Source organism: Meleagris gallopavo, chromosome Z, assembly GCF_905368555.1.
Source record: "Meleagris gallopavo chromosome Z, MGAL_WU_HG_1.1, whole genome shotgun sequence".
Lineage (NCBI taxonomy): Eukaryota > Metazoa > Chordata > Aves > Galliformes > Phasianidae > Meleagris > Meleagris gallopavo.
The window spans coordinates 52,512,720-52,528,110 of NC_139435.1; the positions used below are offsets into that span (position 1 = coordinate 52,512,720).

At 53.4% G+C, this 15,391-nt stretch overlaps 1 protein-coding gene across 1 annotated transcript; it reads left to right on the forward strand.

Annotated features, from left to right (window-relative positions):
* Positions 1-1,588: 1,588 nt before the first annotated feature.
* On the forward strand, positions 1,589-13,854 carry LOC104915232 (uncharacterized). Its single transcript, XM_085213680.1, has 22 exons — positions 1,589-1,795; positions 3,460-3,525; positions 4,239-4,339; positions 4,526-4,651; positions 4,905-4,984; positions 5,318-5,429; positions 5,743-5,829; positions 6,089-6,178; positions 6,411-6,563; positions 6,736-6,887; positions 7,257-7,392; positions 8,240-8,391; positions 8,605-8,743; positions 9,591-9,742; positions 10,058-10,205; positions 10,616-10,753; positions 11,157-11,333; positions 11,903-12,058; positions 12,206-12,307; positions 12,416-12,518; positions 12,757-12,813; positions 13,099-13,854. Exons 2-22 carry the CDS (start codon positions 3,519-3,521, stop codon positions 13,251-13,253), a joined length of 2,523 nt encoding a protein of 840 aa, XP_085069806.1. The 5' UTR covers positions 1,589-1,795; positions 3,460-3,518; the 3' UTR covers positions 13,254-13,854.
* The last annotated feature ends 1,537 nt before the right edge of the window (positions 13,855-15,391 follow it).

Sequence of the window (15,391 nt, forward strand, 5' to 3'; positions counted from 1 at the left end):
TATCAATGACATCGATGACACAATTGAGTGCACCCTCAGCAAGTTTGTTGTTAAAACCAAGCTGAGTGGTGCAGTTGACATGGTGGAAGGAAGCGATGCCATTCAGAGGGACTCCAACAAACCTGATAGGTGGGCCCGGCTGAATCTAATGAGATTCAACACAGCAAAGTGCAAGATTTTGCACTTGGGTGGGAGGAATCCCAAGCACCCATACAGACTGGAAGGAGCAGTCCTTGAGAGCAGTCCTGCAGAGCAGGACCTGATGCATGAAAAACTTAACATGAGCCAGCAGTGTGCTCTTGCAGCTTGGAAACCAAATCGTATACTGGGCTCCATCAGAAGAGGGATGGCCAGCAGGGACAGGGAGGTGACTGTCCCTCTCTTCTCTGCCCTAGTGAGGCTCCATCTGGACTACTGCATCCAGGTCTGGAGCCCCCAGTACAAGAAAGACAGAGAACTGTTGGAGAGGATCCAGAGAAGGGCCACAAAGATGATCAATGCAGGTAGAATCCCCTATGAAGACAGGCTGAGGGAGCTGGGCTTGTTCAGCCTGGAGAAAAGAAGGCTGCGGGGTGATCTCATTGCAGCCTTTCAGTACCTGAAGGGAGCCTACAAACAGGAGGGAAGTCAACAGTTTGAAAAGGTAGATGGCAGCACATGGGGAAACGGTTTTAAGTTGAGGGATGGAAGATTTAGGTTGGATGTCAGGAGGAAGTTCTTTACAGAGAGAGTGGTGAGGTGCTGGAACAGGCTGCCCAGAGAGGTCGTGGATGCTCCGTCCATGGAGGTGTTCAAGGCCAGACTGGATGGGGCCCTGGGCAGCCTGGTCTGGTATTAAATGGGGAGGTTGGTGGCCCTGCCTGTGGCAGGGGGGTTGGAGATTCATGATTCTTGGGGACCCTTCCAACCATGGCCATTCTGTGATTCTGTGATATATTCAGCCTTGCAATAACCTTTTAATTACACCTAAATTTTCAGCTAGGAAAAAGAGCTAAATAACTTCTGCAGACTTATTTGTGTTTTCCCATACTGAAATATTTTTGCCGCTTCTGCTTCTGATCACGTTAAAATCAAAGCAGCCGCCATTTCAGGGCAATCCCCGAGCGGATCAGCCTTGTAGCAGAACCCTTACGACGAAAGACCGTACTTACAAGGTCCAAACCGCGGCAAAAAGCCGCTTCTAAGAAACTCCGAGAAGCTCTAAGCAGCTGAGGGAGAGCGAGGTAGCGCCTCCCAGCCCCCGGCAGCAGCTCCCAGCCCCCAGCAGCATGGCGGCTCTGACGCGTGTGGGAGGAGCGAGGAATGTCGGCTGCAGTTTTAAAAGTACTTTGAAATGGCGGGCGCCATTTCAGGGCAAAGCCGCAGCGGATTAGTTTGGTAGCGTAGCCTTACGACGAAGGACCGTTTTTGAAGGTCCAAATCGCAGAAAAAAATGCACCTAAGGAGTTCCAAGAAGCTCTAAGAAGCTGAAAAAGAGCGAGGCAGCACCCCCTCCCCCCGGCAGCACAACAGGCAGGCAGGACGAATAGGCAGGCAGGCAGGCGAGGCGAGGCACTTTGGTACATAGGAGGGGACTTAGCACATAACAACAGGTCACTTAGGTCGCTGCTCTGTCGACTCACCGAAGTGCAACCATGATCTCCACACGGTGGCAAGCTGCTGCTGAGAAGGACGTGGAGACTCTGAAAATACGAATGTCCATGCTGCAGTTCAGGTCTTAGGCTGCAGAGAATGCCTGACCCTGTCCCTGCTGCAGGAGGGCAGCTGGGATACCACCTACGTGTAGTGTGAGCAGGTGGGTGATCTGCTCAGCCTGATGGTAGAACTAGAGGAAGTAGAAAGGCTGAGAAGCATCTGGACTTGTGGGAAGGGGATTGATTGGTGGAGTTGCACTCTGCCATCCCTATAGGAAGGGGTTGGGGGAGATGCTCCTCAGGCAGCGGGGGATCATCTGCCTTTTGTAGTCGTGGGAAAGGGTGACCTCAGAGACAGCGAAGGTTGGAAACCAGTGCCTGTTGGTGGGCAACAAGCAGACTGCCTCTCAGTCCGTCCCACCTTCCCAGGTGCCCTTACATAATAGGTATGAGGCTCTGGAGCTGGAGGAACTGGGGGATGTGGATGTCAGTGAAAGTCAGTCCATACAGGAGAGGTTGCCCAAGACTGGTCAGTCTGCTCCCGATGTTTTGCTACAACATCAGTCAAGAAAAATGAAGGGCTGTCATCATAGGGGACTCCCTCCTGAGGGGAACCGAGGGCCCGATATGCCGCTCAGATCCATCCCACAGTGAGGTGTGTTTGCCTCCCTGGAGCCTGGGTGAGAGATGTTGCTAGGAATATCCCTTGCCTGGTTTAGCCTTGACCATTATCCATTCCTAGTTTTCCACACTGGAAATGAAAGGTAGGCAGAAGAATTTCTCGAATGATCAAAAGGGACTTCAGGGCTCTGGGAAGACTGCTGAGGGGATCAGGAGCGCAAGTTGTATTCTCCTCTGTCCTCTCAGTTGGTGACTGGGATCCGCGCAAAGGGAGGAGGACAGACATGCTGATGAATGGTGTCGTGCTATGGTTTGGGATGCAGCCTTGAGAAAGGGGGAATGCTGATGGCAGACAGGAGCCAATTGACTAGAAGGGCCACAGGTATTCTTGGCACCAAGCTAGCTGGGCTGGTTAGCAGGGCTTTAAACTAGATAAGATGGGGAAAGGGGGTGACAGAGAAGCATTTGGGAATGCTTTTGCCTTGGAAGGCGGTAGGGGAAAACCCTAGACTTGTCCTGGAGATAGTAGGGAGGGCTCCTCCGAGAAGGCAATGAGGCCAGTGGCTAAGCTGAAATGCCTCTATACCAATGTATGCAGTATGGGAAATAAATAGGAGGAGCTAGAAAGCATGGCGCAATTGGGAAAGTATGACCTAATTGCATCACGGAAACATGGTGGGATGAATCCCATGCTTGGACTACTGTGATTGAGGGCTACAGGCTTTTGGGGGAAGAGATAGACAGGGTAGGAGGGGTGGGGGAGTTGCCTTTATGTTAGGAAGTGGATAGATTGTAAAGAGCTGTGTCTGAGGAACACAGCTGAGCCATGATCAGGTGGAGAATTTGTGGGTTAAAATCAAGGTTTGGTCCTGTAGTATCTTTAGCAGTATATTTATACATGAAGCTCAGACTTTTACTTGCTTCATCTGTTTTTTTAAGACGGTCTTGAGAAGAAAAAAAAAACATAAAATTAATAACTTACATGATGTCTTTATTGCTGAGTTAAAACTATTTAACTAGCTTATTTTCAGAAACTGTTAAAAACATAACGGCTTCTTTAATTTCAGCTGCTTCTGATAAAGTGCAGGGAAACGCCTTATTGGGATGCAGTGTTACCAATTATCTGAAAGTATATTGTCATCTAATCGGAAATAAGGGCACAGGATCGTATCTCCTATGTGAAACTCATTGTTTATATTTTTAGGATTCAGTAGTGGATGCCTAGGAACTCACAAGCCTGTGAGCAAAACAGCTGCTGAGCTGATGGCAGGTATTCATCTTCCTCCTCTGTCCTACTGTGGCTGTGCCACTGTGAAGAAAAAGCGCGAGAGCCTGGGCAGCATGGCTGTTCTTGGGCCCATTTCCAAAGCTTTCTAGGAAAACATGCCCACACATCTCTCCTGCTGGGGGAATTTGGTCTATGCCATTTCAGCCGTAGAGCCTGAGCCAGCCACGCCCAGGCGGGGCAGCGGGTCACAGTGGGGCCCTTTGTGACCTGTCCCTGTGACATCCAGGGATAGCTGGTGCTGACTGGAGAACCTGCAGTGTCCGTCAGGACAGCGAGGAGACAGGGTGCGCAATTCTGGCGAGGAGCCCCTGAGCGCAGCCCACATTGTTTCCCTCTACCCCTGGCAGCCCCGTGTCTCCCACCATCAGCCCTCATCCCACAGGATGGAGGAGAGACCTCCCAGCCGCCCCAGGGTGGCCTGGGGAGAGAGTGGGGCTCCCCAGGAGAGTAGACCTCCGCTGGAGCCCTACGAGGTGACCGAGGTGCAGTCGCTGCATAGTGGTGAGAGAGGGTCCCCAGCAGGGTGGGCTGGGGCACCAAGTGCCCCCTGCTTGACACCAGGGCTGTGTGTTCTGGCAGTCAAGGGCAGACTGTGCCAGGCGAACAGGCACAAGCCTGGAGAGAGCAGAGCTCCTTCCTCTGCTCGTGCCTGCCTTTGTCCCCTCTCTAAAGCACTGCTCACTCTGCTTTGTTAGATGCTGACTGCCTTCCCCTCTATGCAGAGGAGGAGAATGAAGAGACAGAGGAGAAGGAGGCCGTAGATATCATAGAACGCTTCCTCAGGAGTACAGAAAAGGTAACAGCTGTATTTGCATCTCCGTATGGTCCCTCTGGCTCTGCATTCAGGCTGCAGGAGGACCATGCTGGACAGAGCTGCTGTCCTCCAGGCATCCCACACTGCTCCACACCCTGTAATGCTCTGGGACTACTGGACCCAGCTCTCCCAGCTCACGCTCTCTCCTTGTCTCTCTGTGGTGGCCAGGAGGAGATGCTCAAGATGTTGTTTCTGGAAAGCATCTGCAGCATTTGCAGAATCAGCAAAAAGAACGGCTTGTGTGAGAGCCTGGCTATTTTCTGCCGTGAGAGGAACTTGGCAGAGGAAGTCAAGGTGAGGGGACAACGTAAGGGATTGTGGGAGAGGTCAGAGCTGCCCAGGGACAGGTACCCTGTGAGGCAGGGGTGGGCAGGGGGACTATGAGTGCTGCTGAGATCTGAGCAGTAGGACGCAGGGTGCCTTTGCGTTCCGGTACTGGGCTGGAGGCACTGGTCTCCTCTGGCACTTGCTGATCAGCAGCCAGATCTGCTGGTGCTGGGTGCTGGTGCTGGTGACTGTTAGGTCTCATCCTGGTTGTACTCTACAGGAGCTGCTGGAAAACGAGCCCATGGACCAGCTGCGCACAGCAGTGCGGTACCAAGCCATGCTTGCAATCGCCGCCTTGAGGTACCAGCCCAGCCCCAGTTTTTCCCCGCACATCCCTAGGGCACAGTCCTGGTGGCTCTGATCTTAGCTGGGAAGCATTCCTATGTGAGCAGGGTAGCCCTCAGCTCTGCCCTGCTATGGGCCTCTGCAGAGGTTGGAGGAAGCCGTGAAGCTCCCTGCAGGGTCTTGGCTCTTGCCCCAGAGCAGTAGGCATCAGGACTGTCCTCCAGCCCAGGCCAGTCCTGTGGAGGAGGTGCCTCCCAGCTGGGCTCCACATCCCTCCTAGGGAGCCTTGCCCACAGGGAGACCAACATCAGAGCACTGCTCCCAACATCAAGGTCTCTCTATTTCCAGTGAAATGAAGGCAATTTCAGAGGAAGAAATAATACGTCTTTCACATGCGTGCTTCAAAGCCATCTTCTGCCTTCCTCCAAAAGAGGACCTGAACATCTGCCTTTACAATCAAGTATGTACTGGGTGATCTACTGTAGTGCTCATGCCTGTGGATTATTCACGTGCAGAGATTACTAAAGATCCTTGCAGGCTGGGTATTGGCCTCGCTTCCCCCACTGCTTCCCTTCCACTCTTGGCGTGGGCCTGGCAACACGCAGCACTCACAGCCTGGTCTGCACACAGCAGCTTTGCTGCCATGGGGCCTCTCCCAGGTTGTGCGTCAGTCTGCGGATGTCCTTCCTTGATAGTCAAAGGGGCTCACAGCAGTTTCCTCGCGGTGAGAGGGCCCTCTGAAAGACTTTCACAACCTGCTGCTCTATTTACAGACCATGCGTGCTATGGAGAAAATGCTGCAGAGTCTGCTGGTCAGCCATCACACCTCTAACAGAGATAAGCTGCAGAACATCTTGGAGGTCTGTATTGCATTGCAAAGCTCTACCCCCAGAGCTCTCTTTGGTAGAATTTGAGCTCTCTCCATAGGAATGACATTGTTAGCAGCAGGGGCCTGCAAGGGACCTCAGTGGCTGTAGAAGGCCTGAGAAGGGCTGGGCTCTAGTTCAAGGGGGAAGCCTGGATGGATGCTGTGATTCCAGTTGGGAGCTCAGCAGAGCTGCTTCTGCTGGAGGCAGCATCAGCAGCTCCCAAGCAAACCAGCAGCTCCTCTCCTCACAGGTGCTGCTGCTCTATACCAGCTCCCAGACAAAAACTGTGCGTGAGAGGGCCATGGAGCAGATCTCGAAGCTTTATTGTTTCTGTCAGCAGGTAAGGAGTCAGGAACTTCCAGCCAGGATATCTCCCCTTCTCTGCATCTCAGAGCAGCCTGAAGCTCAGGGGTACCTGCAAGACAAGCTTGGGCACAGCTGGGATCCCTCAGCATGTTTCTGCCCCAAATAAGGGCCTTCATCCTTCCATTTGCTCTGGTCTTCTCCCCTCCAGACCACATTCTCTCACTCAATTTGACACGTCTTCCCTCTCTTTTTCGTTCCTACTGTAGCCATTTGGAAAACTCCTCCAACCTTCTCAGAGGACAGACATCGTCCTCATGGCCCTTGAAAAGACCACTGAAGACTGCGCTGTTGAGGACAGTGAGTGGTCCGAAATTCTACTGGATATGGTCCTGAGTCAGCCTAGCGACTGGCTGATGGATGTAAGCAGTCCAAGGCTAGATTACCAAGCCCTGCCCAGCCCTCCGTAGATCACGGGCATCTGAAGGCACTTTAAGCCAGCAAAGAGCAGTGGGAAGGGCAGTAATGTCATGGGCAGCGGGACAAATGGCTGCAGTAGAGTGGCAGCAGCAATCTCCTGTGTCCTCCCAACAGGCACCAGTGATTGTGAGGTTCATCCACAGACACCTGAAAAGCAACAGCACATCAATTCAAGAGACTCTTTTCTCTGTGCTTGAAGTGCTGGCCTACGAGTTTCCCAGAGATGTGCTGATGAGTGTGTTGATCCACCTTCCACAGAATGACAGGTACAAGCCCTGACAGCCCCGCCGTGCGCTTCATGTGAAAAGCAGGGCTTAGAGACACTCTGGCTGCCAGAGCCACACAAAGCTGCAGGACATCCCTGAGGATCAGGCCCTCCATTCCACTGTGCTTTCCAGCGCTGTGGACCAGCCAGGGCTGCAGCAGCCAATGCCGACCAAGGCAGCTCAGGGCTCCCATCAGGCTTCTGCCTTGCCCCTCAGGGAAGGCCATCTCAGCACCTCCTGCTTGCGCAGTCTGGGCCCCGAGGCCTCCAAAAGCACGAGGAGCACAGCCTGTGGCCTACCAGGGCTGCCTGAGGCATGGCACTGTGGCTGAGGCAGCCCTGCTGACAGAGTATTCCTCTTCGTTTGCAGCACTATGGATATGTGGAAGAATATTATTTACTGCACACAGTCATCAGAGAGCATCTTAGAAGAGCTGTGCACTGTGCTCGTAGAGGAAGAAATCTGTGGGATACCCATAGAAGAGTTGGACCTCCTTCGCCTGACTGTGAGTTACCAGACAATGCACTGTGCTTTCATTCAGGGCTCTTTTTCGCCTGTTCCCTGCTTCCCCTGCCTTGCCCCCCAGAATGGGAAGCTGGGAAAGGTAAGGGTAGAGTCTGGTCACGGATGGGGGACCAGGGAGAGCCATTGCCTAAGTACAGGCTGAAGAGGCTGCAGGACTGGAGAGAAGTGCCTGTGGCCATCCACGTCTGGTGCCAATTTTGTGCCAGCTCCTGCAGGTCAATTGCTTTTCAGAGGCATGGGAGCAAGAGGCTGTGGCTGGTCAGAGGGGCAGGAGAAGCAGGCCTTGTCCCCAGCAGCTTGGTTATTCTTAGTGATGTGAGGCCTCTGTATTGGGGACCTGCTCAGCTTCTGTACAGCAGAGCATCTGCTGCCAAGGGTTTCTTTCAGGCCCTCCACTGCTCCCTTTGCTGCCAGCACCAGGCATTCTCGCCAGGTGCCGCAGCAGGGAGGTGGAGGCTAAGCAGGCAGCGTGTGCCCGGAGGCACTGCTGAGGACTGGTTCTGTTTCCTCCTTGTCCCAGTGCCTGGGGAGCTCTGCTTTGACCATTTTGGGTGGGAGGAGAACACTCTGAGGCACAGACAACCCATGATTGAAAGTTGTTGCATTCCTTTGCGTGAACACACAACACATTGGTGCAGAGTATGCCTCTGAAGCATCTTCCTCTGCATCAGCCATGCTAATGATATGGCCTGCTCTCCACAGCTCTTGGGCACCTGAAACCATTTTAAGCCAGCATTGAACAGTGGCAGGAGCAGTAGTATCATTGGCAGCGGGGCAACTGGCTGTAGTACAGTTGCAGCAATATTCTTCCTGTGTTCTCCCAACAGGTGCCACAGATTCTTGAGTCCATCCATAGAAACCTAAAAACAAAGCCTGCATCATGTCAGCAGACTCTCTTGTTATTGTTGGATACGTTGGTCAGCTGGTTTCCCAGAGATGTGCTGACGAGTGTGTTGATCCACCTTCCACAGAGTGACAGGTACCAGCCCTGACAGCCCTGCGGTCTTCTTCCTTTGAAGGCTTAGTGATGCTCTGGCTACCAGAGCCACGCAAACCTGCAGGACATCCCTGAGGAGCAGGCCCTTCATTCCGCTGTGCTTTCCAGCACTGGTTGGACAGTCAGGGCTGCAGCAGCCAAGACAGCCCAGGGCTCCCATCAGTCTCCTGATAGAACATTGCTCTTCGTTTGCAGCACTACTCTGGTCATGTGGAAGAGTGTGCTTTCCTCCACGTGGTCATCAGAGAGAATCATAGAAGTGCTATACGTTGTGCTCAAGATGGACGTTCTGTGCAGGATACCCATAGAAGAGTTGGACCTCCTTCGCCTGACTGTGAGTTACCAGACGATGCACTGTGCTTTCATTCAGGGCTCTTTTTCCCCCTGCTTCCCCTGTGCTGCCCCCCAGAATGGGAAGCTGGGAAAGGTAGGGGTAGAGTCAAAGGTCACGGATGGAGGACCAGGGAGAGCCATTGCCTCTGTACAGGCTGAAGAGGCTGCAGGACTGGAGAGGAGAAGTGCCTGTGGCCATCCACATCTGGTGCCAATTTTGTGCCAGCTCCTGCAGGTCAATTGCTTTTCAGAGGCATGGGAGCAAGAGGCTGTGGCTGGTCAGAGGGGCAGGAGAAGCAGGCCTTGTCCCCAGCAGCTTGGTTATTCTTAGTGATGTGAGGCCTCTGTACTGGGGACCTGCTCAGCTTCTGTACAGCAGAGCATCTGCTGCCAAGGGTTTCTTTCAGGCCCTCCACTGCTCCCTTTGCTGCCAGCACCAGGCATTCTCGCCAGGTGCCGCAGCAGGGAGGTGGAGGCTAAGCAGGCAGCGTGTGCCCCTGTGGCACTGCTGAGGACTGGTTCTGTTTCCTCCTTGTCCCAGTGCCTGGGGAGCTCTGCTTTGACCATTTTGGGTGGGAGGAGAACACTCTGAGGCACAGACAACCCGTGATTGAAAGTTGTTGCATTCCTTTGTGTGAACACACAACACATTGGTGCAGAGTATGCCTCTGAAGCATCTCCCTCTGCATCAGCCATGCTAATGATATGGCCTGCTCTCCACAGCTCTTGGGCACCTGAAGCCATTTTAAGCCAGCACTGAACAGTGGCAGGAGCAGTAGTATCATTGGCAGCGGGGCAACTGGCTGTAGTACAGTTGCAGCAATATTCTTCCTGTGTTCTCCCAACAGGTGCCACAGATTCTTGAGTCCATCCATAGAAACCTGAGAAGAAGGCTTGCGTCACTTCAGCAGACTCTCTTCTCATTGCTGGATATGCTGACCAGCCTCTTTCCCAGAGATGTGCTGATGAGTGTGTTGATCCACCTTCCTCAGAGTGACAGGTACCAGCCCTGACAGCCCTGCGGTCTTCTTCCTGTAAGGAGCAGGGCTCAGAGACGCTCTGGCTACCAGAGCCACGCAAAGCTGCAGGACATCCCTGAGGAGCAGGCCCTTCATTCCGCTGTGCTTTCCAGCACTGGTTGGCCAGTCAGGGCTGCAGCAGCCAACGCCAACCAAGGCAGCGCAGAGCCCCCATTGAGAGGACACAAGACGGCAGGGCCAGAGCTGCAGCACAGTCTTTGGGCTACCAGGGCTGCCTGATCATGGCGCTGTGACTGAGGCAGCCCTGCTGACATAGCACTGCTCTTCATTTGCAGCACTACTCTGGACATGTGGAAGAGAATGCTTGCCCCAACAGCGACTTCAGAGAAGCTCTTGGAAGCACTGTGCAGTGTTCTTCAGGACCAACTGCTGTGCATGATCTTTAACATCACTGCAGTGGATTTTAGCCTCCTCCGCCTGACTGTGAGTTACTGGATAAGGCACCTTGCTCTCCTCTGGGGCTCTCTTTCCCCAGCTCCCTGCCTCCCCCTGCCTTGCTTCCCAGACATGGAAGCTGGGGAAGGGTGGGGGAAGAGTCAGGGCCATGGCTGAAGTGCCTGTGGCCACCCATGCCTGGTGTCATTTTTGTGCCAGCTCCTGCTGGTCAGTCGCTCCTCAGAGGCATGAGGGCAAGAGGCTGTGTCTGGTCAGAGGGGCGAAGTAGCAGGCCAAAAAGTCATCTCGGGTAGTGCTACGCCTGCGGCACAGAGACATTGCGGGGCCCTCCAAAACCACTGCTGCCAAAGGCCAGGCTGCGCACGAGAAGCCAGAAGCTGCAGGGTGCAGGGAGACCTGCTGCCTCTGTCTGGCTCTCACTGCTGTGTTGGTTTCAGGTGATGTGCCCCACTGAAGAGATCCGGCAAGAGTTATGTAACCCAGACCTCTTCCAGATGTTTCTGAAGATTAAAAGCTTGCCACTACTCTGGCTGGTGCTCAGAGGCCTTGTCCTTCTGTCAGAGAGACCTGAGACGGTGAGCAGGCCCTAGTCAAATGAAAACCCGGTTGGCAGCCTGGTGCTGGGGCAGTGGGCAGTGTTGTGCCTTGACGTTGCCCAAGACTCAAGAGTGCGAATGATGGCCATGGTGGGGCCTGGTGGCTGCCTGGGGAGCTTTCCAGATGGGTTACCTGGGGGTCTGTTGGAAAAGGGGGAAGGTGAGCTGGGACATGGAGTCCATGCTCTCTGACTTTCCTTCTCCTATCTCCCCATGTCTGTATCAGTGCGCCCATGGCCAGCACCTGCCCGGAGTCTGATGCTGCCATTCCTGTGGCAGCTGCCAGTAGGCAAGGTGTCTGGCTGGTGCTCTGAAATCAGGGCTTTTAGGCCAGGGTGGCCATTGGCCTCCTGATGAAAAGGAAATTGTGTGTTTTGTACAGGCTAGAGAAATACGGGCCCTGCTGCCAGACGTCATGGAGACCCTGCAGTTTGGCAATGCGCACATCACTCTTAATGCGCTGACTATCTTCAGAAACGTGATGAATCATCTGGGGAAGATGGAGGCGCGTCCCATTGCTCTGGAGCTGGCTGGCAAGCTCCTGTATCTTTTTAATCATGTAAGTCTGCTGTGGGAGGCTGAGACCTGCAAGTGGGTGCTTGGCTGGAATGCGTTCTCTCTCTGCTCCTCTGGGCTCTCATGGGACGTCTTCTGGGCTCTGCAACCCAGCAGGCCTCATCCCTGGCAGCTTGGTTGTTCTTGGTGATGTGAGGCCCCTGTGTTGTGGCCCAGCCCGTCCACTGTGCAAAGCACCTGCTGCCAAGAGCTACTTTCAGACTCTCCAGTTGCCCCTTTACTCCCAGCACCGGGCATTCTCCCCAGGTGCCGTAGCAAAGAGGTGGAGGCTAAGCAGGCAGCGTGTGCTCTGGAGACAGTGCTAAGGGGCAGCCTTGTCTCCTCCTTGGCCAGTGCTTGCCAAGCTCTTCTTTGTTGTGGTAGGGTGGCTGCGGGAGCACTCTGAGGCACAGGCAGTGTGGAAACGTGTTGCGTTGATTTGCATGAATTCACAGCACGTTCATGCAGAACGTGACTCTGAAGCATCTCGCTTTGCATCAGCTGCACCTGCTCTCATGTTCACCATGGGCAACAAAAGAGAGTTGCTGAGGTTCTCCTGTACTCCTCCCTCAGGTGTCGGGTGAAGTACGAGAGTCTTCCATCCTCCTCTTCAAAGATGTGATAGAGGCTGTGGTGTGGTGGCAAAAGGGAAAAATGAAGAAGAAAGTACGCCGGGGCCTGCTTCCTCTGCTCTTTCGGAACAGCGATGAGACCTCGAGTGTTGCACAGGTATGAATTTCAGACCTGGCCAGTATGCAGGCAAGAGTGTGCTGACACCTCAAGGGCAGTCTGGGATTGGAGGCTGAGGGCAGCAAGCATTCCAGCTCTTGGGGTCTGTGTCTGTGGTGCCATCTCCCAGCATCTGTTGCTCTGTAGGCTGCCAGGGAAGCCCTTGTTGCTTGTGCAAGGTTCCTGAAGTGGCAGAAGCTCGAGCACCAGGCTGAGAGGAGGAACGTGGTGGGGATCACGGAGTGCTTGGTAAGGACAACTCCACTACCCCTGCCCCTTGGTTGAGGAAAGGGTAATTGGTGTGGGGGGGGCACACCTGCAGCTGGGAAATTTCTTTGCCTTTGTGTTCCTTTCCAGCTAGAGCAGAAAAGGCAGATGGTGGCTAAAAACCTACGGCAGAGCCTGCTGTACCTGAAGGATCCTCAGGCTACTATTCGACAAGAGGCTCTCTTGTTCATTGGTGAGCCCAAGCCCTGGGTCCCTCTTTGAGCCCTGCCCTGGCAGCAAGGCAAGCTATGCAGCCCCCAGGTACACTCTGCCCATGCCAGCAGCCCCGATGGGTACCGCACTCAGGTCCTCCCTTAGGCACCGTCCCTGCCTGGGGTGCAGGACCAGAAGCAACGGGGTTTGCTGGACTGCAGTTTGTGCTCCTGGGAGTGTGCTGGCGAGTGGGGATCTGATGGGAGCTCTCTACCTAGGCTTGGCGTGGAGCTACTGGAACCCAAGTGAGGGAAAGCGGAAGAAAATCTACAGTGGTGAGTGAGAACAGTGCTATGTGTGCTGGGGCTGGGGGCAGGGGACAGAGCCTGAGCAGTGTGCAGCTGTGCCTTAGCCTGCTCCAAGGAAATGTTGCAGGGGCAGAGGAGCATCCTTGGGGCAGATGGAGCAATCCTGAGCAGTGGCTTCCAGCTGAACCCTTAGTTTCATGTGTTCCTCCTGGGCTGGAAAAGTGATGGGTGGGGCTGGGGCTGGCATGGTGTGAAGGGAATGCTGGCAGGTCTCTGCAGGTTTCACCCCTGTTTTGTTTCCTTCTGTTGCAGTGCTCCATTCTTTGGAACATGACAGTCATCCGCTAGTCCGTTGTGAGGCAACTTTGACAATCCAGATTCTGAGAAATTCACAGCAGCAGAAAAAGAAAGGGTGGGGCAGGCTTGCAGAACTGTGTTGCTGGCCATGCAATTCCCTCTCGTCATAAGTCTGACTGAAGCTTCAATTACAAAGCCATTCCCACTGTTGTCCTCCTGTGCCTTACCTGAAGAATTCTCAGGCTTCTGTGCAACAAGAGGCTCTAGTTCATTGGTGAGCCCAAGCCCTGGGTCCTTCTTTCAGGCTCTGCCCTGGCAGCAAGGCACAGCCATGCAGCCCCCAGGTACACTCTGCCCATGCCAGCAGCCCCGATGGGTACCGCACTTGGGTCCTCCCTTAGGCACCGTCCCTGCCTGGGGTGCAGGACCAGAAGCAACGGGGTTTGCTGGACTGCAGTTTGTGCTCCTGGGAGTGTGTTGGGGAGTGGGGATCTGATGGGAGCTCTCTACCTAGGCTTGGTGTTGGCGCTATTGGAACCCAAGTGAGGGAAAGCGGAAGAAAATCTACAGTGGTGAGTGAGAACAGTGCTATGTGTGCTGGGGCTGGGGGCAGGGGACAGAGCCTGAGCAGTGTGCAGCTGTGTCTTGGCCTGCTCCAAGGAAATGTTGCAGGGGCAGAGGAGCATCCTTGGGGCACATGGAGCGATCCCGAGCAGTGGCTTCCAGCTGAACCCTTGGTTTCATGTGTTCCTCCTGGGCTGGAAAAGTGATGGGTGGGGCTGGGGCTGGCATGGTATGAAGGGGATGCTGGCAGGTCTCTGCAGGTTGGTGTTTTTTTTCACCCCTGTTTTGTTTCCTTCTGTTGCAGTCCTCCATTCTTTGGAACATGACAGTCATCCGCTAGTCCGTTGTCAAGCAACTCAATCTGAGAATCCAGATTCTGAGATGTTTACAGCAGCAGAAAAAATCAGGATGGGGCAGGCTTGCAGAACTGTGTTGCTAGCCTTGCAGTTCCCTCTTTCCTCATAAACATGATTGATTAAAGCTTCAATTACAAAGCCGTTCCCTTGGTATCCTCCTGTGTTGAGCTTATGTGCAAGGCTTCTGTAGCAGTGGGCTGGGTGTGAAACCAGCATGAGGAGAGCTTGGGAGAAGAGCCTTCCCCAGCCAGCTCCAAATGGGAATTGCCCCTGGAGGAGCCCATGTAGAAGCAGCTGGATCAGGGCTGAAGGAGGCTGCATCCCATGCGAAGAACCATGGTGGTGTAGGCTGTTTCCCTGAGATTCGTGGTGTCAAGAATAGACAGAAATCAGAGGGTTGGCCTGATGCAAGAGTGCATCCTCAGCACGTTTGGTGGCCGTAGTCAATGGGGAAGTGCTGCTAATTCTCTGGAGGGGTGAGAGGCCTTTCATGGGGATACAGGTCCATTGGAGGGCTAGACGATCAGCAACAGCATGCAGTTCCACTAAAGAAAATAAAGAAGTCTTTAAACTGGCATACATCATTCGTTAGTACCCCAAGGCTTCTCTTCAAGGTCTATCAAGGGCACTATTCCCTCTGTGTACAAAGTAAGACTAGCTTCATGGTAGACACATATGTTGCTTTGAGCAGTGTATCTGCTCATTTTGCTGGGCCTTCGACAGATACGAAGTAAGAAAGTAATTGTTCTCCTAACTTCTTGCAGAGATGAAGTGCAAAGATGAAGCAAAGCTCCTGTTTGCTCAGTAGTGCTGTGTGCCTGGGCATGAGTGCCATGCGGAGTAAGACAAATGGGTTTTTATTTCAAGGGGAAAAAAACATCTCTTCCTATACCCTGGAGACCCAGAAATTCAGAGTGAAAGATCTTTGATTTGGGGTTTGCATTTCAAAACTGGGAGAGAATGATTCTCCAAATCTTCTCTGCTGACATTTAACTCTTACAATGATCATAATATGAATATGAATAATAACAACGCCACAAAAGCACAGCAAAAACTCTCTTCTCCCTAAAGGTTTGGGGAGAAGAGAGACACCTGAGGAAATTTCTCGTACGGACTGAGTTGGAACTCTTACGGGAGGATCCCTGCACACAAGAACAGAGGAAGGAGGGACTGAGTTAGAATGCCGCAGCACTGGTAAAGGAAGACAAAGCAGGAGATACTAGAGAACAAGGCATTTTAGATGGCACAAGCCACCTACATGGCAAACGCTCAGGCATTTGCATACAGATGACATTTGTTTGGCCATAAAGTATACAGAGAAAGGAGTTGGTAGGCTGTAGCTGTGACTGCCAGAGCAAAGAAGACTGCCATCAGAAGTATACAGAGCT

Coding starts and splice junctions, on each gene's coding strand:
- LOC104915232 (XM_085213680.1), top strand. Junction 4,652..4,904: donor ACTTGGCAGAGGAAGTCAAG/GTGAGGGGACAA, acceptor TGTACTCTACAG/GAGCTGCTGGAAAACGAGCC. Junction 6,564..6,735: donor CTAGCGACTGGCTGATGGAT/GTAAGCAGTCCA, acceptor TCCTCCCAACAG/GCACCAGTGATTGTGAGGTT.